The sequence below is a fragment of the Planococcus citri genome, chromosome 5 (assembly GCF_950023065.1).
Source record: "Planococcus citri chromosome 5, ihPlaCitr1.1, whole genome shotgun sequence".
Classification (NCBI taxonomy): Eukaryota; Metazoa; Arthropoda; class Insecta; order Hemiptera; family Pseudococcidae; genus Planococcus; species Planococcus citri.
The window spans coordinates 58599712-58627637 of NC_088681.1; the positions used below are offsets into that span (position 1 = coordinate 58599712).

Here is a 27926-nt window from a genome sequence, read left to right on the forward strand (position 1 = left end):
ATAAGATACTTGAGTATAGATTAGTAGGAACTTGAATTGAACCGTGAATGTACGTTGAAATAAAAAATTACGTTCAACCAGAACCACCGTAGATTTTCAACAGCGAATGGTAGAAAGGTAGAATCAGGTAGAACAAATAATTATCATCGTGTGTTGTGTTCAGTGTTTATTTGCTTTTGTTATTTCTTCACCTTATTCATAAACAAAAGAGTTTCCAGATTTCCAGTGAACCTCAACATCGCCAGTAAAATTTATATACCCACCGTAAGTTCAAAAAATCACAGATAAATTCAAATTTTTTAAATTTTAATTTCCAGTCAACTCTTATTTTCAGATGCATATCACCGAAGACATTCTATGTAGAATTTTAAACAACGATAAGCCTTCGAAGATATCAATTTTGAACCGATACATTAAAAATGACATCGTCGACGTTGGAGATTCGCATACATCGGAGCTATCTCGTCTTCACGTCGTTTACCAGAAAAAGAACCGAATATTTAATCGAACGTTTGTCCTCAAAGTACCATCTGCTCATCCATTATACAAAATTGCACTCAATTATGGGATTTACTCCAGAGAATATCTAGTTTATACGCGTGTTTTGGAAGAAATGTATAAATTAGATGGAGATCGTATGAGTCCCAGGCTATACTACGCTGATAACAAAGACTCGCTTTTGTTAAAAGATTTATCACTATCTGGTTATAAACTAGAAGACCGCACCAAGCAATTAGATTTCGATCAGTGTACTTTGGCTTTGAAAACGTTGGCGAAATTTCACGCTTTATCGATTAAACTGAAGCAATCGTCGAAGATACCTTCAGAAATGGAACAATTGACATGGATGAAACGATTACGAGATCCTGATGATATGGTATATGCTTTACTAAATAACTCTGCCAATCAATTTTACATAAATATGGATCCGCATATAACCAAACAATTTCCTTCGATGAAGGATACCGCGATGACGAGCTATCGAGATATTCTCCATGAGAATTTTTCTTTCTGCGTTTTAAATCACGGTGATTTTTGGAACGGTAATATCATGTTCAAATTTGATAAGTACGGTAATGTTAAGAAAGTCAAGTTTGTCGACTTCCAGCAAAGCCTATGGACATCTCCAGCCTATGATATGCTTCAATTCGTCATTTGTAGTATGCAATTTGACGTTTATGTAAATTACTTCGATATTTTACTCGATACTTACGTGACCACGTTGAACAGAATACTGAAACATTTACGATGCGGTCAGTGTGACAAGGAAACCATTAAGAATGATATGAAGAAAATGAGTCCGTTTGGATTTATGGTCTTGTTATGTCTTTTACCCGAGTTCATAAGTTCAAGAGAAGATCCATTGGATTATAGACTGGTTCCAATCGGCGAAAAAAGTATCAATTTCGAGGCGTTGAATAAGATATATGCGAATGAATTGTACCTAGAGGTATTGAAGAAGTGGTTGCAGCGTTATATCGAAAAGGGGTAAGAATTGTGTTATTTTCGTTGCTGATTTCTATGAATTATTAACCTATTTGTTATTCATGAAATGAAATGAAAAAATGTTCTAGGCATTTCTGAAGAAGAATACCTAACTCATCGAAATGCCAGTTTTTCGATTTCATGTGAATCTGATTTTGTACGTTTGGTTAATATATATCACTCAGATTTGAGCTCGAGTGAAAATTATCAAGTTCGACGTATTTTTATTTTGGTTAGTTCGTAAAAGTATTTTTGCATCGTAATTCTGCTTACCTAGTTACTTATTTACAAACACAATTTATTTTGTAATAGCTATACCTAATCCTATGTCGGTAAACATTTATCATTATTGTTAGGTATTCTTCTTTTCTTTTCTATAATCTTATCTCAATTAATGAAAACAACTCGAAATTTCATTCATTTGAATCCTCTGTGCTGATAAGATGATAAGAGTATAAGTATATGTGTTTGACTAATTCTTGAATAAATAGGTACCTGAATAGGTAGTGGTGCTAAAAGAAGAATAGCAACAACTAGTACTTATGTAAAACGTTTATTAAACATTTGTAAGCTAATTTATGTACAGTATTTATAAAAATAACAATTTTAGAAAATTGACAAGTACATAGAAAAGAAGTCTTTGATCAGTTCGCCGGCCCATTGGAAGATTAGAAGTATTTTGCGGATTATCATGCTTTCAGTCGAAGAAACCTAGAGAAGAAAAATATTGAAATTGAAATGTATTTTTACTATACAAATATACTTACTTTCTTAATTACCTATATTATTCGTTACGTGTACTTTGATTCTAACTACGTAATGATAAAGGTTGTATTTAGATGAAAAATGGGAATTTTGAGGTTTAAAATTTTGAATGTAATTTTTTGAATTTTTGCTTCGGAACCTTCCATTTTGAGCCCTAACAAACTCACAGATAAAGAAGTCTGAAAATTTGTTTTTTTTGGGGGGGGGAGGGTGAATGATTTTCATTTTGGCAATTCTTATTTTTTTTTAATCTGTTTTTGGAAACCAGCAAATTTTTTAATTTTTTATTTGGAATTGTATTCGAATTTCTGTGTTGAAAAACATCTTATCTAAAAGTTGCAACAATTTGTTAAAGTTTAAGGATGAATCGAGAGTTTGACATTTTTTAGAGTTTTCAAAATGAAATCACAAAAATAAATATCTACATAAAGCACCAAGAAATTCATTGTCTTGTGCAATGCGTCCAGTAGTCCACAAAAATAGAAATTTCGATGATGAAAATTGAAAAATTATTTTCCTCATTTAATAAATAAGGTACGTGATTCAGAATTTTACACTTGAATTTGAATTAAGTATAAAATGAAAATTTTGACATTCACTGAAGGGTGGAACTTTTTCAACATTTCGGATTAATGTGATGTTATTTTTTTTATGGTACTTTGCTGGGTCGAATTCCAAAATGATTTTTTTCAGGATCAATAGAACTTTTTTTTGTTGCAAAATTCGCTTTGAAAACACTGTGGTTTTGATTTTTGAAATATTTTTTCAGATAGGAACATGTTTTGAGAAAACATGAATATTCCATGATTTTTGATTCCTCATTTTAATCGTTCTTTGGAAATTGGAGAATTTATTCTAATCAATTTCTTCATTTCCAAATTCCCACGCAAGTATTGAACTTCCCTCAATTTTTTTTTTTTTTTTTACTTCAGCTTCTCTTATGCTGGGGACATTGCTTGTTTCATTTGTAAAGTAGGTGCATTCCTACCTCATTTTTTTATTCAAACATTTCTATTTCTTTGTACAGTTTGTTTACACTTTGGACTTTTCTAAGTTTAATCCAGAAGAAGGTAATCTGTATTTGAACTCGACTCGATGACTTTGAAATAATTAAATTTGACATGCACAATGCACATTCTATTTTCGTTTTTTAGCCAAATTTTTGTAAAAAATGGCGCGATTTGCGGTAAGCCAAACATTTTTATTTAAGTAAAAGTTTCAGCAGGATGGTGATTTTTACATTTTATGACCTGGAGCCTGTTCTAATTGATCAAATAAAGTAAAACTTGGGAAATGGAGTTCTCTTGGAAGCTAGAATTGACCTCTGTAGTTGGAAGGGTCAAAGTTGAAAATGACAGAAATGTCATTTTTTTGGAAAAGCATAATTTGGCCCCAAATTTATGAAAAGTGTCCAAATTCATACCATTGGTGAGTACCGCTATTGTGAACAACATATCCAAATTTCAGGTTCTTAGGTCATCCCCACCCCATTTAAGGTGGAAACCCCGATTTTGATCCTATTTTTGACCCCAGCCCACTCTTGAAATTAACCTAAGGAGCCCCAATGTCCAGCATACATTGGGATGGTGCCACTTGAGTGTATTTTGCAGGTTTTAACCTTCCAACTCCATTTGACCTCTCCCCAGGGTCAAAATAATGGCTTTTTTTGGCTATTTTACGTGTTTTCGACCTTTAAGAAAGCCTACAGCCTCCCCAAATTGACCTAGAACGTTCAAATTTTCACAGAACATTGGGAGGATGTACCCGAAGTGCCGTTTGCTGGTTTCAGCCTTCTAACCCTATTTGATTCCTCTCCAGGGTCAAAAAAATCGGATTTTTTTTTGCGATTTTATATGTTTTTCGACCTTTAGGAAAGCCTACAGCCCCTTCAAATTGACCTATAGAGGGTCCAAATGTTCACAGTACATTGGGAGGATGTATCAGAAGTGCTTTTTGGTGGCGTCAGCCTTCCAACCCCCTTTGACCTCCTCTCCAGGATGAAACAAGTGGATTTTATCTTTGTGGCACATTTCATTGATTTAGGACATTTAGATGCATATTTTCAAAATCTTACTAAGTCAGTTCAAATCCAAAATTTTCTCCAGCGATCATTTTCGAATAAATATTCAAATCCGCTAGCAAATCGATTCTTTGAGAACTCGAAAGTAGTCTACAAACCAAATTTCAGTTTTTAAGTCAATTTGGTGAAATTTTGATGTTTTTTTGTTTCATTTTAAGCCCAACACCCAAATTTGAATTTTCAAAAATTCGCCGAAAATGGAAAAATGAAATTCAGTAGCTGAAAATTTGGGTGGAGGTGTATTTTGGAACCCTAATTAGTTGACAATTCTAGGGTGGGGGTAAAAAGTGAAATTCTACCTAAATCTTGAAAATGATGGCAGATAACCCAGCTGGCAAAGAATTAGCTGCGCTACTAGTAGCGTATGGTAGCACCGCTACTATTACTAACACATTCACAAATTTTCAAGTAAAATACGTTATTACTTGCACTGTTGTAGTATGAGAAGTGGCGGTGAAATTGGTAGTATATAGCTGTGCTCACTACCATGGCGTAATATGTCATGCTACCACTGCACTACTAGCAGTGCAGCTATCTCTGCTGCTATTCACCCAGCTAGAAGCGCTGTTGCTTAAGCGCTGCTAATCACGCTGCTAGCGGCAACAATGGGTGCGTTTAGCAGCACTCACCATCAAAGAAAAAAAAGACTCGCTACGGAAGCGCAACTAGTAGTGCAGCTGTCTATGCTTCCACTCACGCTATGGTAGTGAATGCCGCTTTGCGCTACCAATCACCCAGCTAGAAGCGCGAATAGAAGCGTACAGCGGCATCGCCCCTCTAAATAATTTAGCGGCATCTGCAGTAGTGCAGCTAGTAGTGCAGCTAACTGCACTTCCATTCACGCTACTGCCGACAAATTCCTTTTAGTTGGACACTTGGACTGTTCACGATCGCGAAGGAGTAAATCACAAAGGCCCCCCCTTTCCCCTCCATTTGACTTCCTGTTACTCACCCTAATAATGGAATTCTATTCAGTTTTTTTTTAAACCTATGTTTGTAAGATACAAACACGTAGACAGACAACAGACTGTGTCTTTTTCAGATTTTGTTGAAATGCTTACATTAGTATTAGTACATAACACATAGGTATACGTAGGTACATAAACGTGGATGAGCATTGGCAAGCTATTGAAAACATGTGCAGGTAACAATGCGTTGAAATCACATTGTTTTCAGTCAGGTAGGGTATTGTACACTATACAGGTATATTGCAAAGATTTATTCGACGATTTTTGGAAGAAGACTTTGAAAATACCTATACCTACTACTGAGAAAATTTCAGATGAAAAAAATTGCAGTGTCATTGGCCTACATGTAAAATTAAAATATCAGCAAATGATTTTTTTTTATTGCATGAGTGAAATGTTCGTTGATGTTAGTCTGAGTGTAACACTGGATATCAAAAATCATCAAATTTTCTGGACCGAATCCTCAAAAAAGTAGAATGAAGCATTTAAAAATCAAAAATATAAATTTGTGTACAGTAAACTTTGAACAATAATCTGTCTGATAAAGTTATTATTTTTTTAACCTAATGTTGAAGGCAATATTGAAAAGTGAAAACTATTTCTATATAGGCTTTCAAAAATACCAAGGATCACTTAAAACTGATATTTTTTGTAACGAACTTTTCAGCTTTAGTCCTCATTTTACTTAGACCAATTCACTTTTCTATTCCAAAATTAATTTTTTTTGAAAATTACGTATTGTTCAAATTTTTAAAACCTGTATCTAAATCAGCCAAATTAAATTTTTACACCTAAAATGATGCAGTTTCAGTTTTTGAATTGATATAAATTTTTAAAAATGTTGCCCTTGCTTCGCTTATGCCAATGTTGCTTTTCTATTTCAAAATTGAAATTTTTTAGAAAATGCAGCTAAAACAAATAATTTTTAATTCCTCAAACTAGCGATTAACTATCACGAGATTTCGCTCTTGCTTTGCTTCTGATAGTTTACTTTTCGTTTTGACAATTGAAATTTTTATTGAATCTTTGAATTTTTACAAAATTTCATCAAACGGAGATGGAAAGTCGAAATTCATTCTGCAAACTAATTTCAATACGCTACGAAGTCGACTGCTGGTGGATTTCAAGTTGTTTTGGAGCCTCCAGTGACTTTTTGAAAGGTCGTATGGAGTTTTTTGGAAAATTGAAATTTCCAAAAAGTAGCTTTCCATCTCCATAGATGCTGAAGTCGTCTTCAGAGAGTGTTAAAATTGGAGTGTGGAGTAAATTTCAGCTTTTCATCTCCATTTGATGAAATGTTGTAAAAATTCAAAATTTAAAAAATCTAGTGGAGGCTCCAGAATTTTTGAAAAATCGCTGGAGGCTCCAAAACGATTTGAAATTTACCTGCAGTACTTTGTAGCGCATTGAAATTAGTTTGCAGGAAAAATTTCTGCTTTCCAACTCCATTTTGATGAAATTTTGTGGAAATTTTGATTTCAAACATTTTCTGGAGGCTCCAAAACTGCTCAAAACGGTTTGAAACAGTTTCCAATCGATTTGGCATGTCGAAAATATGGTATATTCCAAATTTTAGCTTTCTTGGTCAGTTAGGTAAAATTTTGATTTTTCCCCTCATTTTTGGCCTGCATTTGATTTTTAAAAATTCACCAAAAATCGAAAAATGCACTTTAGCACTTGAAATTTTGACAGGTGAAAAATTTTTGCCTGATCTTTCGATCTACCTTTGAAAGGTTTAAAAAATTTTGTGCAAGGCCTATGTTGGAACGCAAAATCTGCGATTTCGGCTGATCTGTCAATCAAACTGTCCCCCATTTTGTAAGTAGGGCCACTTTTTTTTTAGTACAAGGGCTAGAAATGTTCCTCAGAACTTCCCCTTTAAGAAAAAAGTTGTCCCAAAGGATCGACCGGGGGGAGGGGGTGCAATAATTCTTGAGCGGGCTCCCCGACGTGCAAGATAAGTACTGAGGTACAAACTTGAATGCTAAATTTTAGATTTACGAATTTTCATCGTAATTATTCTGATCTCGTTTTCGCACTTTACTATTCCGATAATTCAACATTTTTTTTAAAAAGTTACCAAGATTTATTCATTTTTTCATTTTTTTCAAATTCGTTCATTTTTTTTAGTTTTTATGGAAATTTTTTGATAATTTCGAAATTTTCTTTGGGGGGACGGTGTCCCCCTAAGTCCCCCCACAAAAAAAGCCCTGTGTATGAGAACTAAACTTGCATTTACCTTCATTCTTATTTTGTAACCATGTTTCGAGCCTACAAGCACTCATATCGCAAGCATAAATGAATATACTGCCTTTACTGTCCATCTTGCAGACAGGTCTTCGTAGCTAAATGGTTAGGAATAGGTAGTTAGGAACGAAAGGTCGCAGGTTCGAATCCCCCCTCAGGCATAGGAAATTTTCAGTGTAGAAAAAAATCCCTAATAATAGGCCTAGATGAGAGGATCCTGAAATAGGCCCTATAAATGCGATTAGAACTGTCCTACTATTTTTTAAAAATATTTGAAATTAAATTATTATAATAATTATTTTACACCAGCAACGCGCAGCATACACCTATAGTAATGCGTACAGCAGCGCGCATAGTAGCACCATGGTAGCGCATATGGTAATCGCTATAATAGCACATATAGCAGCGCTATGGTAGCACAAAGAGGAGTACATTTATATTAGCGCTATGGTAGCATGAACAGCAGTGCATAGCAGCACTATGGCTGTATACATAGGAGCACTATGGGAGTGCAAGATAAATGTATAGAGAATGCGGATACTTTTTAACCTTTGGTAGTGCACACCCTTACGTGCCACTAGTGGTACACCTAGTAGCGTATGGTAGCGTAAATGGGTGCAAAACATAGCAGCACAGCTATGAAACCAGTTCGCGCGCTGCTATCCATGCTTCCGCAGCATGATTAGCAGCATTTCTTACAAATTAGCAGCACTTTGCCAGCTGGGAAGTATGTACATTTTTTTGTGCAAAAGTTGTTCGACTTGTAATTTTACGCTATAAAAATAAAAGAATACATAATTTTTACCCCCTCCCTCCTTCACTCCCTTCCATCTCTCTCACTCCTTGATCTCCTTGATGTATTATATGTACGTCATCAGGAAAGCGGTGATATACTATGTCTCTTTATATTGAAATAATTTGATCTGCAGCTTTTGTTTGAAGAATTTTTTTGTAAAGAAATAGGACAACATGTACTTAGTTTTGGTATCCTCATCCTCTGAGGATCCTTTACAAAATTTGTAATCTAATTCATGGGCTGGTGAAGTTTTTAACTGAATATTCAAACTCAATAGACCTACTTTTAGAACCCCTTTCTATGTTTCATGTAGTTTAATAGCATTTGTGAAGGGAAGGAAGAGAGGGAGGGACTCAATTTGTTCAAATTAGCGTAACAATCGTCAATCAATGTGCCTTATTACTGATTAAACGAGAGCATAAAAATCTACTTGAAAACGCAATTTATCACAATAAACTAAATTACAACTATTCAGACGCGTTTTGACGTTTTAGCGTGCGGCTTATTGACAAAAAAACAGATTTATGAGACTATTACTATTAAGGAACAATGTCGTTAAAGTAGATTTTTTGCTCTCTAATTTGTTCGTATCAAGTGAGAAATACTCTCAAATTTATTAGAGTCCGATTACTTGATTTTTTTTCTGTATTTTGATCAAAATTGGGAGTGCTGTAGTGGATCACAGGTAAAAAACGTCGGAGAATTTAGATCAAATTTAGTGGAAACCTTCATTATGGAGTTGAAAGTTGTTCAGAAAAAATGTTAGCTTCGTAGGTGGCCTTGGAGGGGAGATATGGAGTTCTCGAAGAGGGATAATCGTCGCAAAAATCGTGGATTTTTTGTTCTAGATCCTATTTTATCTTTTTTGGAAGAAATAGCCCAGTTCCTTAAAATGGTATTTAAGATTCTGCGTCGATCTGTGCCATTGCCACCAAAATCCAAAACTACCTTCGAGGGTTCTCCTGAGCGGATGAAGATTTGAAAGTCGTTCAATTTTGAGTTAATTTGTGTTTTGAAAATTTTTTCTTCTGAAATATCAGGTACCTAGACCTACGCATTGATTAGACCAAACCTTTGAAAAATTTTAAAAGCAAGCAGTAGAGTCAATTTTTCGGTCATCATTGCTAATTTAAAAAAAAAATTGAAGTTTATGGAAATTTTTTTCAATTTTATTGAAATTGGCAATAATGAGCAAAAAATTGGCAGTATTGTATTCGAAAATATTCCCCTAGTTTTAGAAATGATGACTTTTTATACATGGACCATTTTTTCCAAAGCAGGTTGGGCAAGGGCAAGGACGAAAAAATACGATTTTTTTTAAATTTCCACTCTTTGAGTATCATATAACTTGCCTCCAGAGATAACTCCGGAACTGAATTTATTCTAGAGGGTCATTCCACGTCAGTTTGACCAAGAAGTGATAGGGGGGGGGGGTTGGCGATTTTTTTGAAATTTTTCCTGTGGAAAGACCTTTTGAAAGAATGACCAATGGCGCAAATCGCAGCCCTCTAGCCCGTTTTTAAAGGCTGCTAGGGGGTGTCAAAGTTTTCAGTGAACTTGAAATATCATCCATTTCAGCAGTACATTACTCGATAACCGCGATACCTACCAAAATGGAACTTTTTCCAATGGTTGAGGGTTTTGAAAGGTTTTTTGGTGATATCATAAAAATCAGTGTTGCCATTTACCACAATAAAATCAGAATTCGAAAAAATTTAAAAATAAACGAATTTTAATTTTTTGCTGTGAGTGTGATTTTTATTAATTTTTTCATGAAATACGTCAGAAAGAGGTCAAAATAAGGCCACTGAATAAATTTAAACTTTTTTTGATGTTTGAAATTGAAAATTGAATTTTTTCGAATTTTGATTTTATTGTGATGAGTTTATTTCATTGATTGAAGGAGTTTTTTCGACTTTTTCAATGGATACGTAAAAGTGTGGGTCAAATTGGTCAATTTCACCAGTCAAGACTTTTTTTCGTGTTTTAAATCAAAAAATCGCATTTATTTCGCAAACTTTCAATTTTTTAAAATCGACTTTACGAAATGATGCCATCTCCATTTTTTAAGATGTTGTTCAGCATGAAAAGTTGTCCGTAATAATATATTTTTTTCAGAATTTTTTAGAGTCGGAACGACATGAAAACTACGTTTTGAAACTTTTCGAGCTAATTTTTCGTACAAAAAAAAATGGCAACACTGATTTTTATGATATCACCAAAAAGCCTTTCAAAACCCCTAACTATTGGAAAAAGTTCCATTTTGGTAGGTATTGCGGTTATCGAGTAATCCAATGCTGAAACAGGGTGTCCACAGGTCTGGAAAACCTGGAAAACCTGGAAAAGTCAGGGAATTTGGTCGGTCTGGAAAAGTCAGGGAAAAGTCAGGGAATTTCGTAATTTTCACGCAAAATCCCTGGAATTTTGAAAAAACGAATTAATTGAAAATTCTGAATAAGGACCTGTGATGAAAGGAAAACACTGTTTTTCACTTCTCGAAACGCAAATTTTCAGAAGCTTTTGCCCTCGCTTCGCTCGGGCTTCTTTTCTTTTTCAAAGGCAACATGAAAATTTCTAGATTATAAAAATCAAGTTTTCATGCCCAAAAATGAACTCCTCACGAAAAAAACATCGTGCTTAAGCATCTCGAAATACATACAAATTTACAAGAGCTTTCGCCCTCGCTTGAGCCTGTTCTGTTTTATTTTTCAAAATCAACTTCCTTCAAAAAAAAACCATAGATAATTCAAATATTCTAAAATTTTAAAAGCCAAAAAAAAAGCTACTGGTCCTCACTAAAAAAACCAAACATAATTCAAATATTCTAACATTTTAAAAGCCAAAAAAAAGCTACTCGTCCTCACATAAAAAAACCTCGTTTTTATGACTCTGAAAACTCAAATTCTCAGAAGCTTCCGCCCTCGCTTCGCTCGAGCCTGTTCTCTTTTCTTTTTCAAGAGTAAACTTCCTTCAAAAAAACATCCATTCCAATATTAAAATTTAAAAAACCAAAAAATAAACATTCTTCGCATTCAAAAAAAAACTCGTTTTCAGGCATCTTGAAATGAAAATTTTCGAAAGTTCTCGCCCTCGCTTCGCTCGGGCCAATTTGTCTCTCATTTTGAAATGAACAAATTTCACATTTTGAAGCCTTCAAAAATCAAAAAAAGAAAAGAAAAATTTTCATAAGTTATATGAATACATAGGTATTTTATCAATTGGCCAAACTTGATGCATGTTTTATTCATTTTTAATTAGAAAAGTTAATAATCAAAGTTGAGCTGTTTTTTTATATCCGAAGAAGTATCCAGTTCAAAGAGAAGCTTACCTATGAAAAAAATTACCCCCCTCCCCCATTTTTTTAAAAATTAAAGTACGGGGTGAGCATAGAAAATAGAGAAAAATGGTCTGGAAAAATGGAAAAATTCGTCTGGAAAACCTGGAAAAGTCAGGGAAAATCATTTCCAGAAATGAGTGGACACCCTGTGAAATGGATGATATTTCAAGTTCACTGAAAACTTTGACACCTCCTAACAGCCTTTAAAAAAGAGCTAGAGGGCTGCAATTTGCGTCATTGATCATCTTTTCAAAAGGTCTTTCCTCAGGAAAAACCTCAAAAAAATCGCAGCACCCCCCTCCCCCCTGCCACCACTTGGTCGAATTGACGTGGAATGACCCTAGAGAGACTTTCAACTCAGAATGAAGGTCTCCACTGAATATGGTGAAAATCCTCCGACACGATATCACATTTCTTTTACATGATCTATAAGGCTAGTGTCTACTAGAAAACTATGTACTCACCTTTCATCACATAATAAGACATCCACCGATGAAGAACCCTCAAGTAAATCTCATTTTTGTAAACTTTATTGAAATTCGGATAGTCGACTTTTCCATTATGAATGAAATCTTTATAATCGATCGGATTCTCGTGGCTGGATAAAGTCTGAGGTAGTTGACATCCCAATATCACTGTGACAGTTAAACGTAAAGAATCCATGTCACGATACAGCTCTTCCAACGAATACGAACCACATTGTAAAAATCTCAAAGTCTTGTTTAACGTCTCGATATAAGTTTCCATCAGAAAATTAAAATGTCTTTCAAACACGTCGTATCGCATGCTACTCAGCGTAAAAAATAATATATCGTAAGCCGGCGTTAACCAAGCCGAACACTGAAAATCGATCATTTTAACTTTTTTCACATTGCCATATTTATCAAATTTGAATAACGAGTTTCCCAACCAACAGTCTCCGTGATTCAGCACATTGAATCGAAACCGGTTCGGGTGCATTTCTTGACGAACTCTATCGTAAATTCCTTCTTTGCCCATTTGCATAAGTTTATCGTACAAACCGAGCTTTCGGTCGAGATTTTCGGCCATTTGCTCGCAAGCGTTTCGCATAAACTCTGCGCAATCTTCTTCCGTTTCAGGGTTGTCTAGCCAAAGAATCTTCTTTACTGCTGGACTGATTTTGGAGGATCGTTCCAGTTTCACTGATAGTCCGTGAAACTTGGCTAGATTTTTCAAAACGAGGTAACATTGGTCGTAATCCAATTGCTTGAGTCGGTCTACCATTTTATACCCGGATGCTGCTAAATCTTTCATTATCAGCGAGTATTTGTCGTCAGCGTAGTATAATTTCGGACCGAGATGTTCGCCGTCTATTTTATACATTTCTTCGAGGATCTCTGTGTAGATAGGGTACTCTTTTTCGTACATGTTGAATCTGACAGCTAAACTGTACATTGGATGGGTTGAAGGTACCTTCAAGATGAACGATTTTTTGAATATTCTACCCTTTCGTTGGTATTCGACTATTAATCGCGAAAGCTCCGATGTGTGGTTGTTGCCCAAAGCGACGATGTTGTTTTTAACGTGCCAGTTTAATATGGTGACTTTGGAGGACGAATCGCCGCTCAGCATTTTACTCAGCAGTTCGTTATTAATTTCCATCTTCGAGGATGAACGTACGCAGCTACCTAATTATAAATAGATTATAAAAAAGTGTAAAAGAATTATTTTATCTAGTTTATTAAATTTTGGGTATCACTTACGTCGATGTACTCGTATGTAGTTGATGAACAGCAGTCAGCGACGAACGACTTGCTCGCGGTGTGAAGTACAACAATGATTTGATAAAATTTATTTACTGAGAATTTACGATTTGCACCGAGTTTTCGGATGTTTACCTTCGGCTTCTTATATTACGTAGTTATTAAAATAAATTCGTAGAGCTGACGTACGATGTAATGTGATATATAATTATCTATAGCTAGTTGTTTAATTGACCGTGTTGAGTACCTATGTATTTTATTCTGCATCAGCTGAGAAGTTCTTCTCTATTGTCGTTTTTCAAAATTGAAAGTGATTTTTTTTTCAAAGAAATGAATGACTTAATGCGAGGCTAATATTACGTCGTCTCTATAATTTCATAAATTCTTAACTACTTGAAAAAGTGATTCAATTTTTTAAGCATATTGCATGAATAATTTTTGCAAAAACCTATGACGTAAATTTTCATACTATTTGTCTCTTTTTTGAGAGTTTTTATAAGTGTGCGAGGTATCATATACATAACTTATAACACGAGTTGTTGGTATAGGTAATCAGCTTTCCAGGATAATCAAATTGAGGTGGTTCAAATCTATTGAATGTGTCATTTTTCGGATGATTTTCATGCAATGTGTCCAGGTGTGGAAACGGTTTTGCAAATCCTGCAAAAATCCTGCTTTTTTCACTTTTTCATAAAAAAAGTTCTGGATTTTTTTTCAATGAGACTTCAAATTATCAAATTCATTTTTTTCTTTTTCTGGAATTTTGAAACAATTTTGTAGAAAAGAGATCATTTTTCAACTTTTTTACAAATTGAATTTATTACACATTTTTGAGAGCTTTTGCCTTCGCTTCGCTCGTGCTATTTGCACTTCTTTTTCCGAATGGACGACTTTTTGTTCAAATTTAAGAAATGTTCAAAGTTTGAATCAGAAAAATAAACTCCTCCCTACATAAAAAATTTCTTGTTTTTTACTTCTCGAAACATCAACTTTTGAAAGCTTTTGGCCTCGTTTCACTCGGGCTCGTTTACTTTTCTTTTGAAATTTGATTTTTTTTTTAGGTAAATCATTTAAATTTCAAAACTTTGAAACAAAAATAGCCTAATCGTATTTACTACCTCTTAAAACTCTAATTTTTGAGAGCTTTTGCCCCAGCTTCGCTCAAACCGGTTTGCTTTTCTTTTTCGATTTTAAATTAAAAAAAAAAAATCACCATTTGAATTTTAAAATTTTGAAGCAAAATAATGAACCTTTCATAAGTAACTCATCACTCAATAAAACATGTTTTTTATATGTATATCTCCTCGAAATACCGATTTTCGAAAGCTTCTGCCCTCACTTTACCTGGGGCCAGCTTCATCCATTAGGAAGAACCATAAAGACGAAATTAAAATCAAAAATCAAAATGATAAAATTTTATATTTTCGACATCCGCTTGCTTGAAATAATCTTGAGATGTTTGAAGACATTAAAAAAGCGAAAAATCTAGATATAAAATTTTGCCTCGCCCACCCCCCACCCCCTCTTTAAAAAAATCTCAAGTGCTTAATAATGTCCTCCAAAAGTCCTGCTTTTCCTATTGAATAAAAACATTTTTGAAATGAGAAACGTTGTGAAGAAAATTGTTGCCTCGTTTCAAGATTTTTGTGACATTTAGGCATTGTAAAAGTGTTCTCCAACTAATTTGTTTCTCGCATTTTTTATGAAAATTTTACTTAAATTGTCAAGTTTCGTTTTCTACAAAAAAAAAAAATGAAAATGAAAAAAAATAGTAAAAACCTCACCTTCTATCAAAATTGCCAAAAAGTATCGATTCTTGCTAAGAGCTGTCTCTTTTTCTAAAAAAAATTCCAAAAAGTCCCAATTCCTCCCGTTCCTCCCTAAAAAATTCTCAAACGTCTATTTTTTTTGCTAGAAATTTAAAATTGCCAAAAACTCATCTTGGTCACCGAAAGATTAGAAAAAAGTCACGTTTTTCAACAAAAATTGCGAAACAGTATCATTTTTTGATTAATAATGCCAAAAGCTCTGCTTTTTGTTGAAATTGCTAAATGGTTGTCTTTTGCAAAAATTGAACAAATTATCTTTTAAAAAAAAAACAAAACAAAAACAAAGTGCTAAAAATTTCAATTTTACCAAAAATTATCCAAAAATCTCGTGTTTTTATCAAAACAAAAGTTGCAAAAAAAAATATCATTTTTTACAAATACGTAATTTTCAAGAAGTCCCGCTTTTTAAAAAATTGTCAGAGTCTCGTTTTTTCATCAGAAATTTCGTCAAAAAGTGACTCCAAAATTGCCAAAAAGTATCGATTCTTGCTAAGAGCTGTCTCTTTTTCTAAAAAAAATTCCAAAAAGTCCCAATTCCTCCCGTTCCTCCCTAAAAAATTCTCAAACGTCTATTTTTTTTGCTAGAAATTTAAAATTGCCAAAAACTCATCTTGGTCACCGAAAGATTAGAAAAAAGTCACGTTTTTCAACAAAAATTGCGAAACAGTATCATTTTTTGATTAATAATGCCAAAAGCTCTGCTTTTTGTTGAAATTGCTAAATGGTTGTCTTTTGCAAAAATTGAACAAATTATCTTTTAAAAAAAAAACAAAACAAAAACAAAGTGCTAAAAATTTCAATTTTACCAAAAATTATCCAAAAATCTCGTGTTTTTATCAAAACAAAAGTTGCAAAAAAAAATATCATTTTTTACAAATACGTAATTTTCAAGAAGTCCCGCTTTTTAAAAAATTGTCAGAGTCTCGTTTTTTCATCAGAAATTTCGTCAAAAAGTGACTATGTATCACATTTTTTGTCAATAATCTAAAAAAGTCTGTTTTTTGCTGACATCGTTGAAATAATCTGTCAAAAAATATTGTTTTTTCACCGTTAAACACCCAGACAAATCTTATTATACAAGGTGTCTATTCTCAGAAAAATCTGTAAAAATCAAGGAAAAGTTAGGGAATTTCATAATTTTCACGCAAAATCCCTGGAATTTTGGAAAAACAGGTAACTTTAAAGTTCGGATTCATTTGAACGATTTTTAATTCACCTAATGAAACATAATAGGTATCTCAAAATTTTAAGAGTTTTTTGCATGTTGAAATTTTTTTTTAATTGAAAAAGATATTACTTACTCAATATTCAGCTGTTTTGTAGATCCGAAGAAGTATCCAGTTTGAAGAGAAACATATGAAAAAATCCCCCCTCACAACTTCTTCTTTAATTAAAGTATGGGGTAAGTATAGAAAATAGGAAAAATTGGTCTGGAAAAGTCAGGGAAAATGACGTGCCAAAAATAATGGGCACCCTGCTAGAAGTACACAAAAAAATCATTTTATTTTTTTGGATACGTATTTTTTGAAATCAGTTTATGATAATTTTCAATAACTGGGAGATCAAATTTAATCATTTTTATATTTTCTGTATTTTTGAGAAATTATCATTCAATTTTGAGAGAATGTATTTGTACTTCATCAGTTTTTGACAAGTTTCAATAATCCAACCAATTTAGGAAAAATTCTCCTTAATTTTGAAACGTTCATAAGGAGAACTTTTTTTTTGAAAAATTTTTCGTCATATTGGTAATTAATTAATATCGAGGTACTTATTGAATCATAATTAAACTTTTGCATCGAATTATCATTTTTCCAATTGTGAGAATTTTATTTGCCAATGTTTGTTCGTTTAGGTTGAACTGAAAAAATAGACCACATCCATGACTGATTTTATTTGCTGTTTGTATATTCTTTCTCTTTCGTTTCAAATTGTCGCAATTTAATGTGATAAAAAGAGTCCTTAGTGTGAGTCAATCTGCATCGTGCAATTGGGAAAGTTGTTATTCTGAGAAAGTCGTTCCTTTTCAATCAAACAAACCTAAATGAACAGAAACAATTACATTTCATTTCAATAACACTCTTGAGCCTTTCAGTATGATCAAATAATTCGGAAAATTGAACTTCTTTGAGGTGTGTGGTGGAGCTCCCCTCTGTAACTTGAGTGAAAGATTGATGTAAAAAATGCAACAATAAGTGATTTTTGCTTTTTGAAGAGATTTCCTAAACATATTATTTTTGCCCTTGCTTCGCTCGACTATAGTAAGTTCATCTGCCATTTTCGTCATAGTTTGAAGAATTCTGGGGAAATTGTCTTAAATTTTGATTTTCTCTTGTTTTGCCCCCCTTCCTTCTTTAGAAAAATCATTACAAAACTAAAAATGAAATCCATTTGTGAGTTTTCCAATAGAATTATGTTTCAATTTCCGATTCAGCGGTCCATTCAGATTTATGGATTGAAATTTTTGGGGGTGGGGGGGGGGAGAACAGAATTCTTAATCGAATAGATTCTCATTTTTTTATTTTGTTAGTTGACCTTTGTTTAGTGTTGTAAACTTGTCTGTGTGCCTCACTATGCATTTCGAAGAAGTTCAATTTTTAATCATCGATAGGAATAATCCATCAAATTATTTCAGGATTTTTCGATTCGTTCGCTTACCTTTTTGAACGTAGTACGAAATCCACTGATTCAGCACTTTCAAATAAATAGGATTCTCGAACAGTTTATTATAGCTGTCGAAATCAACCACTCCATCGTGGATAAAATCGCGATAATCTATTGGATTTTCATGACTCGTTAAAGTTTCCGGCAACTGCATACATAATATCATACAAATCGTTACAGGCGACGATTCCATATCTCGATAGAGCTCCTCCAAAGAATACGATCCACAATGGAAAAATCTCAATGTTCTGTTCAACGTTTCGATGTAGATTCCCATTAAGTAAGGAAAATGCTTCTCGAAAACGTCGAATCTCATACTACTCAAGGTGAAGTGAAGTATATCATAAGCTGGAGACTGCCAAGATGAGCACTGGAAATCGATCAACTTCATTTTTTTAACATTGCCATATTTGTCGAACTTGAATAACGTGTTTCCCAACCAGCAATCTCCATGAGTCAGGACGTTGAACCGATACCTATTTGGGTTCATTTCTTGGCACAGTTTTTCATACATTTGGTCTTTGATTTGAAGAATTTTTTCCCTTAGTCCAAATTTTGGATCTATGCAATTAGCAAGCTGTTCGCAATTATTATTCAAGTACACGATGGTCTCATCTGCCAGCTCAGTTTCGGTCAAACAAGGGATCACTTTGATGGCCCTGTCCAGTTTGGAATTTTGATCCAGTTTTACCGATAAAGCGTGAAATTTGGCTAGACTTTTCAAAACCAGGTAACATTGCTCGTAATCCAATTGCTTGACTCGGTCTGCCATTTTGTAGCCGGATAGTGAAAGATCTTTCATGATCAGCGAATGTTGATCATTGGCGTAGTATAACTTGGCACCGACTCGTTCTCCGTCGATTTTATACATTTCTTCGAGCACTTGGGTGTAAATTCGGTATTCTTTATCGTATAATTTGTACTTTAACGCGATCGTGTACATAGGATGGGCTGAAGGTACTTTTAGAATGAATGATTTCTTGAATATTCTACCTCGTCTTTGGTATTCGACTTTGAGTCGCGATAATTCCGAAGTGTTGTTGTTGCCTAATGCGATTATATTCGATTTGATCCGCCAGTTGAGAATGGTCACTTTGGAGGATGAATCGGCGCTCAGCATTTTACTCAGGAGTTCGTTACTGATCTCCATCTATAAAAGGGATGCTTGGGTGTGAGTGTATGAATATTTGAAACGTAAAAAAAAGTGAATATGTAGATTTTTGTCTTACCGTAGGTTTCTTAATTATAATGGCAGTCGATTGTACGAACAACTTGTTGAATGTGAAGCACAAACACAACAGTGATGTGATAAAGATTCATATAAGTATTTCTTGTTCGTATTTTTTTCGAGTGTTTACCTTCGACTCGATGTGACGTAGTTGGAGTAGTATGTATGTAGATGATAGAACCGTAATGTAGTTTTAATTTTATACGTAATTACTCGTATATTTACTGACTGAATTGACCGTGAAAAGTTCTATTTGAGCATCGATCGAGGGAGAGGAGAGGTGAAGAAATTCTACACATTGTGTTTTTTTTTCGAGGAACTTAATTATCTGCAGGCTAACAAAGTTCAAAAAGTATGAAATAGAATAGAAATAGATGCATTTTCGAATATCTCGAATGATAACCTGAATTATAGAGATCAATGAAGCAGAGCGATGTGTTGCCAAATTACACCTATATAAATTTTCCTGTATGATGTGTAGGTAATCTTAATCCATGTGCAGTTTTTTTGTAAGATCCGAGTTTCTTGAAATTTTAAATTGAAAAAATTATAAACGAGTCCTTGAAAAAAAAGGAAAAAAAGTGCGAAGAATCTTGCTTCGATATTTTTAATTTCCATCCCTTGGTAAAAAAATGTGTCAAATCTTCAGATTTATGTATGTATTTTGAAGCTGCGGTGCTGAAAAATTCCCATTTAAAAAAACTCACGAAAGACCCCCCCCCCCTCCGACGACTTCATCTTTAGAAAAATTGGTCTTGAAAACCCGGAAAAATCAGAGAAAATGACATGCCAAAAATAATGGACACCCTGCTAGAAGTACACAAAAAAATCCTTTTACTTTCTTGAATATGATTTAATGTCACGCATTTTTCAAAATCAATTTATGATGCTTTTCAATGATTGGGAGATAAAATTTGATAATTTTTATATTTTCTCTATTTTTAAGAAATTATCATTCAATTTTGAGAGAATCTACCTAAACAATTTTGGGCAATTTTCAATAATCCAACCAATTTAGGCAAAATTCTCCAAAAATTTTGAAACATTTATGAGGAGAAATCATCACCTGATTTATTTCAATTTTTAGTGTGCGTAGCACACTATTGGTTTCGCTTTGAGAAATTGAAATTTCATTATACATGAATGTTCTCTTAAGCTATCCAACCGTTTTTTGTACCTATTGGACACCATTTGAGAATCATTAAGGCGGAGGGTATAGATTTATTTTCATTCAATTCGGATGGGTAATTGCTGAGTAATTGCAATTTTAGTTCATTATTTTAATGCATTAAATCCTAAAAAAGGGAAAAGGGGACTTGTAGAACACCTGCCGCTCATTGTACCCTGCTATACCCCCAGTCTATTCCATCACCAGCTGTGTTTCATTGTACCCTGTTACACCCCCGGTCTGTTAGCTGTAAATTCCAAGTGGGCGTGGTTTGGTGGGGCGTTTACCAAACAAATATATTATTTTAATGCCCCAACCCTCGTAGCAAAGTTGTGGCTGAGTGGTTATGGCATGTAGGTAGGAATAGAAAATTTAGGGACCCAGGTTCGAATCCCCGTGAGGTAAGTAGGTAGGTGACGGATTTTTCGTAAGAAAATTGGATAGGTAAATGCTTTGTAGTTACTATGTACTATGTAGTACATGGTAATGGGGCAAAAATAATGCTGAAACTGAGTTATGATTATGATATCATTTGCTAACTAAAAAATTCATTTCATTAATTTTTTGTCTACCTATAGCCATAAGTATGAAGTAAGAATTACCTTGACATGAATAATTTTTAACTTTTTACTTATAATTTAAAAATTACTTCAAAATGAGTAATTAAACTAATTTTTGTACAATTGAAACATGTAATTTTTATTATCATGATTTAGTAAAAATTATTAAAACAAAATGATTTTTACTATTGGTACCTACAGTAGCGTGCAAATTAGTTTGGGACAGCAGCAAAATCACAACATTACACCATTTTTCAACAGCTCGCTACAACAATACCGCTAACAATTTTGAAAAAAAAATTACAGGGGGTGAAAGCCCTATCCTTTACAAAAATTTTGATGTGTTAGAACCAAAAAAAATAAGTTTCTATAAGCTCATAAAAGCTCACTGAAATAAAAATCAGAAAATTTTCAGTCTTTTAGTTTTCCGCATTTACCGGACGAACCGGACGAACCGTACGTCTTAGCAAAAATCTGATGGCATTATGCTGAAAGAGAATTAAATTCTCTACAATTTCGTATCTCAGAAATTTTCGTAGGACGCTCGGTTTCAAAACTGTACACCTTTAAAGTTTGAGTAAAAAACGTTGCTGCAACTTTTTTTTAGTAAAAAAACCAACTTTTTTAAACTAAAACTTCAAAGACGTGCAGTTTTGAAACAGAGCGTCCTACAAGAATTTCATGTTAACGAAATTTTAGAGAATTTAATTCTCTTTCAGCATAATCCCATCAGATTTTTGCTAGGACGTACGGTTCGTTCGATAAATGCGAAAAACTACAGTAGCGTGCAAACGTTGGTTTTTCTAGTAAAAAAAAGTTGCAGCAACGGTTTTTTACTCAAACTTTGAAGGCGTGCAGTTTGAAAACCGAGCATCCTACGAAAATTTCATAGAAACGAAATTGTAGAGAATTTAATTCTCTTTCAGCATAATGTCATCAGATTTTTGCTAGGACGTACGGTTCGTCCGGTAAATGCGGAAAACTAAAAGACTGAAAATTTTCTGATTTTTATTTCAGTGAGCTTTTATGAGCTTATGGAAACTTATTTTTTTTGGTTCTAACACATCAAAATTTTCGTAAAGGATAGGGCTTTCACCCCCTGTAATTTTTTTTTTCAAAATTGTTAGCGGTATTGTTGTAGCGAGCTGTTGAAAAATGGTGTAATGTTGTGATTTTGCTGCTGTCCCAAACTAATTTGCACGCTACTGTATAGCAAAATTTATTAAAATGATAAGTTTTACTATACGATTACAGTAAAAATTATTGAATGGGATCTGGTACTTAATTGTGCTAAATACCAGTATTTAGTTAAATTTTTTTGTAAAAATTACCCATATTTTTTTCGTGTAATTTAGAGGCAATGCAAATTCTTAACATATTTTATAAGATTTAATTCTTAATTTAGAATAAAAAGCAAGTTCTGAAAATTGATTTGAAAATTTATAAATTTGAAGACAATGGAAATTCTAAAAAAAATAATATGAAAATTTGTATTTAGAGACGCTGAGAATTCCAAAAATTGATTAAAAGTTCTGTAAGTTGCAGATAATGTGAACTTGAAAATTATATGAAATAAGTATTGTAATATTTATGAAGAAGATGAGAATTCTGAAAAATTGGAGGCAATGTGAATTCCAAAAATTGAGTAAACGTTTTACAATTTGTGGACAATATGAACTTGAAAATTGAATTTGAAATTTTTTAATTTAAAGACAATAAGAATTCTGAAAAATTATTCAAAATTTGACTATTTAGAGGCAATGTAAATTCTAAAAATTGATTGCAAATTTCCTAACTCAGCAGCAATGCAAAATTCTGAAAATTTATTGAAAACTTTATGAAATTGTAGCGATGGGAAATTCGGGAAATCGATTTGAAATTTTGTAAATTTTAAAACAATGCAAACTATGAAAAACAACTAGAAATTTCTTAATTTAGAAGCAATGCAAGCTTATAAATTATTCTGAAATACCTATTGTAATTTGGAAAATATGAAAACACTGAAAAACAATTATTATTTTGAAGCAGTGAGAGTTTCAAAAATTCTCATCACTGTGACATGGTTGATTCACTTATGCACTACCTAGATGTAATACCTAACGGTTTTAGCTGTAGAAAAGGCAGCTAGCTACGCACACTTTGCAGCTAAGCTTTGCTTAGCTGTCTAGTTTTTTTTCAATTTTGAAAAATTTCTCATCGTTTTGGTAATTACTTTGCGGAGGGTAAAGTATTGTGATGCACGTATTTTGCTGTGTTCATGGCAGCACGTATGCATAAGAAACAATTTACAATTTACCTATTCGAGTGTTTTTATTTGTAAACAATTTGAAATCCTGAGAGTCAGGAATGTGAATAGTGAACGTGGAATGTGAACTGTGATGAATATGAATGATGGCGATCCCACATACAACCAGCTAACAGCTATGTACAGTGAAATTCTGAAACAGAATAAACTTCAACAAAAACAGAAGAACAGCAGAGGCAAATCAACCACTTATGGGAAGTAGTAGCTCACTATCAAGCCAAGTCAAAAGAGGATGAAAACCATCTCACAAGGGAACTGCCTGAACCGGCAGAAACGAAAATGAACGAATCAAAGCTAGATCGAAAGGGGACCACCTCAGGACCCCAAATCCAAAATTTCAAGTGCTAAAGTTGATTTCTCGATTTTTGGTGAATTTTTGAATATTGAAAAATCCGAAAAATTATCAATTAATACCAAAAATAGAAAATATTGATGAAAAATGGAATTTTCTCGGGAAGTGGCTCAGATGCTGTCCCTAACTCATTTACGACTATCGAAATTCGTAAAACCTCAATTCCAGTCATTCTGGAGCCTCCAGAGATTTTTTATCATTTCTCCAGAAACTTGAAATTGCTGTGGAACGGCTAAAAATCAACTTTAGCACAAATAACTTTATTTGGGGCCTATGTGGGTTGCCTTTAACCATTTTTTGCGGTTGTCGCGAAAATCGGCGTCTGCCGGTTCAGATGTGTATTTTTGGCCATTGGAAAAAAATGACAAAATTTGAAAATGATAAATATTCCATCTTTTACGATGCTACCTATCCGAAATCGAGCTCTGACCGATTTTCGACGTTCCGAATAGGCAAAACCTCCATTTCGACTATTCTGGAGCATCTATGAACATTTTCAAATTTTGTCATTTTTTTCCAATGGCCAAAAATACACAAATCTGAACCGGCAGACGCCGATTTTCGCGACAACCGCAAAAAATGGTTAAAGGCAACCCACATAGGCCCCAAATAAAGTTATTTGTGCTAAAGTTGATTTTTAGCCGTTCCACAGCAATTTCAAGTTTCTGGAGAAAAGATGAAAAATCGCTGGAGGCTCCAGAATGGTCGAAATGGAGGGTTCACCTATTCGGAACGTCGAAAATAGGTCAGACCTCGATTTCGGATAGGTAGCATCGTAAAAGATGGAATATTCATCATTTTCAGATTTTGTCATTTTTTCCAGTGGCCAATACACATCTGAACCGGCAGACGCCGATTTTCGCGACAACCGCAAAAAATGGTTAAAGGCAACGCACATAGGCCCCAAATAAAGTTATTTGTGCTAAAGTTGATTTTTAGCCGTTCGACAGCAATTTCAAGTTTCTGGAGAAATGATAAAAAATCTCTGGAGGCTCCAGAATGACTGGAATTGAGGTTTTACGAATTTCGATAGTCGTAAATGAGTTAGGGACAGCATCTGAGCCACTTCCCGAGAAAATTCCATTTTTCATCAATATTTTCTATTTTTGGTATTAATTAATAATTTTTCGGATTTTTCAATTTTCAAAAATTCACCAAAAATCGAGAAATCAACTTTAGCACTTGAAATTTTGGATTTGGGGTCCTGAGGTGGTCCCCTTTCGATCTAGCTTTGATTCGTTCATTTTCGTTTCTGCCTGTTCAGGTAGTTCCCTTGTCAGTGAACAAACATCATCAACAGACAAATCAGAGGAAAATCATAGCAACATGATTGATAATAGACAGCATTAAATTCATCCAGTCAGAAGAAACTTACAGTGAAAAACTCAAGAAGAAACATATTCCACCTATTTTTCGTAAGTGGAATTGAAAATATTACTGAATTTACTGCAATGTTGGAAATCATGGAACAGTGTGAGACCTCTATACTGCAAACCCTCTCTAATGGAGATGTTAAAATAGCATGCTCAAATGAGCAAAACTTTAGAGCAGTGTATAGGGCACTGGAGGCTATAAGGAAGAATCCTAGTCACAAAATGTATGGAATTGGGCACTAGGGGAGATTGTTGTACCCCGGACCTGTTGTACCAGGGACCTTTCCCTCACTAACGCCACTTGCGGAATTCGGACCCCACTAAGTTTTAAAGCATCACTAGGGTATGCCACAAAATGAATTATAGGCGATAAGGTTTTCATTTGAAAATTTTGCACACGATTATCACATTTTAAAAAGAAAAATTACATTTTGCCATGTTTTGTGAACTCATTTTGACCTGTTGTTTATTTGAAATTTGTCAAAGCAATTAGTGCAACGTGTAGCTACACCATCCAAGTGTAAGTACACATATTCACTTTTTGGAAAAATATTGTGTGAAATTTTGTAGAAATTTTTTTCTAAATTTTGGGAGGTCTTGTACCTGGGACCAAATTTCATCGTGTACCACGGACCGCAATTTTTTCATCTAATTTTCACGAATTTTGATACTTTTTCAGATGCCAGGATGCCCTTTACACAGTTTTTACATTGTAGCATCTGAAAACGTTTCAAAATTCATTTGAAATTGGTGGAAATTTGAGGGAAAATCTATGGTCCGTGGTACAACATGACAAACTTATGAAATTTAAAAAAAAAATTCTGCAAAATTTTATATGATCTTATTGTAAAAAGTAAATATGTATAATGAATGTCTATGATCCATATGTGAACTTTATGCCTTCACGGCCAACTTTTAGGCATTTTCCAGGGTAAATTTCCTTTTGGTCCTTGGTACACAACCTGTTGTACCATGGACCAAAAAAAAGTGACTTTTTCAAAAAATTCTGGAGGGGAGGGGAATGAGTTTTGAACAAATGTGAATATCTCGTTTTTTTTGTAAAAGACCATTCTTTGATGCACCCTATTCACATTTTCAAAAATAATTAATGGGTGGAGTCCATTTCCAAAAAAAGAAAAATCGGTCCCCGGTACAACAATCTCCCCTATACATATCAGTTGAAACAAGATAAACCCTATCAGGTATGTAGTTATAAGGGGGCTATACCCCTCCACTTCACCTGAGGATACAAAATTAGAGTTGATTAAAATTGGACACGATGCTATTAATGTCACAATTGTAATTATTAAAAAAACAGAGGTGAAAAAAGTTGAATCTGGAGAAATTGTGAGTAAGAAATCATATAAGGTGGCATTACCACTCTTTTATGTACATATGAGAGGGGTTTTGCGATAAGGTCTCTTGTGGTGATATTTAGATTTTTTCAGGAAAGAGGAAACATCAAATCGCTTTGATTTTTTCAGTTTTTTTTTTTTTGATTTTTGGGTGCAGTGTTGTCTTGCTCATGGGTTGGATGGGAAATTTTGACAAAATTTATTCATCATCGCCTGATATCCGTGTTTTAGAAAAGGGACCTTGTGGTGAACAGCCAAATTTACACAACGTTACAGACTACCCCGCAAAAAAATACCGAGAAATTTGGATTTGCCATGAAATTTTATATACATAGGTAACAACAATAAAATAATTTTTCTATCGACATTTTCTTCTTTTTTTTTTAAATCAAAAACAAACAAAAACTTTGTTTTTCGATTTCCCAAAAATGTGAGTTTTTGAGTATTCATGTTCAAGTAATTTTTAAAACGAGAAGTTGATGAGATAAGTGAAATCTGATTGCACCATTCGATTTCTCGTGTAAAAGTACCCTATTGACAAAAAATATGCGATAGCATGCTAAAACGCATGCTTTTATGCATAGCACAAGCACGAGTGAATTTGGACTTTTTTCAAAAAAAGCATGTGATTCAGCCTGCGAATATCATGCGTAAAAGTAATGGTAAAGCATGAAATAAAATAAAAATATTTAAAAAAATGTTTGCCCTGAGCAGGGATTGAATCTGGGACCCGCAATTTCTGTTTTTCCGAGTTATCTAACCGACTCAACCACTTCGCTTCTTGCAAAGAGAGGAGTTATTTCCCCATAAATATTTGCACTTTTTGGACTTTGGAGAAAAATTAAAAAATTAAATAAGTTCACAACACACAAACATTTATGCGGAAATAACTCCACTCTTCGCATGCGGCGAAGTGGCCGAGCGGGTTAGGCGACGCGGAAACATTAAATCCGCGGGTCCCAGGTTCGATTCTCATCCAGGGAAGAAATTTTTTTCTAATTTTACCGACTTTGCCGGAAACGGAAAAGTAAGGTATTGTATTTGTCATGATGGTTGAGGAATTGGGTGGGGGTGGGTTTTCTTGAGGTTTTGGAGTGTGCTGATCACGATAAGACATATGGCGCAAAACGAGATAAGTTTATATATATATATGGACCTAAGTATCCTCGACGTCACCATACATAAACAGTACCTTTTGGTCACCAGGCTTTTAAATGCCTCCGGAGGTGTATTTACTTCATATTCGTAACCAGCACAGTTGTAAAAGTGCTTATACTCTTTTCCCCACTTGATTTACATGCTTTAAGCTTATACAAAAAAAATTTACAAGAATGGTACCAATTTGCCTCCGATTATAAACTGATCTCTTCCGTGACCTTGTGTATTTAAAAAGATATTGACTATACCAAATTGTCACCTGCTGCCTTGCCTAATAGATTGCAACTGCGCTGGCTACGAATACGAAAATATAACACAACTGGAAGCATTTAAAAAGCGGTGACCAATAGGTACTGTTTATATACGGTGACGTCGAGGGTATGTCGGTGTTGATGGAACAAAATTTTTAAAATCTGTATACAGTAGGTGTATACATGACCTTTTCGTCACCGGACAAACTTTTGCCCTTTTACGTTTCAGGGGAAAACAAACCGTTTGGACTTGTTATACACAGGGCAACGTCTTCGTCACC

General features: G+C 34.0%; 3 protein-coding genes across 4 annotated transcripts; 1 reads left to right on the forward strand and 2 right to left on the reverse strand.

Moving 5' to 3' along the window:
- Positions 1-41: 41 nt before the first annotated feature.
- On the forward strand, positions 42-2267 carry LOC135846452 (uncharacterized). 2 transcript variants are annotated; one of them, XM_065365549.1, is made up of 3 exons: positions 42-264; positions 318-1488; positions 1575-2267. In XM_065365549.1, exons 2-3 carry the CDS (start codon positions 335-337, stop codon positions 1582-1584), a joined length of 1164 nt encoding a protein of 387 aa, XP_065221621.1. In that variant the 5' UTR covers positions 42-264; positions 318-334; the 3' UTR covers positions 1585-2267. The 2 variants fall into 2 exon arrangements, with proteins under 2 accessions (XP_065221621.1, XP_065221620.1); XM_065365548.1 differs by having other exon boundaries at positions 43-264; positions 335-1488.
- On the reverse strand, positions 2023-14885 carry LOC135846448 (uncharacterized). Its single transcript, XM_065365545.1, has 3 exons — positions 13403-14885; positions 12143-13327; positions 2023-2196 (listed from the first exon to the last, which is right to left on the reverse strand). The coding sequence occupies exons 2-3, from the start codon at positions 13299-13301 to the stop codon at positions 2183-2185; spliced, it is 1173 nt and encodes a 390-aa protein (XP_065221617.1). The 5' UTR covers positions 13302-13327; positions 13403-14885; the 3' UTR covers positions 2023-2182.
- A 2225-nt stretch (positions 14886-17110) lies between these two features.
- Positions 17111-19284, reverse strand: LOC135846449 (uncharacterized). The gene is made up of 3 exons (XM_065365546.1): positions 19125-19284; positions 17890-19045; positions 17111-17271 (listed from the first exon to the last, which is right to left on the reverse strand). Exons 2-3 carry the CDS (start codon positions 19043-19045, stop codon positions 17258-17260), a joined length of 1170 nt encoding a protein of 389 aa, XP_065221618.1. The 5' UTR covers positions 19125-19284; the 3' UTR covers positions 17111-17257.
- Positions 19285-27926: the final 8642 nt, after the last annotated feature.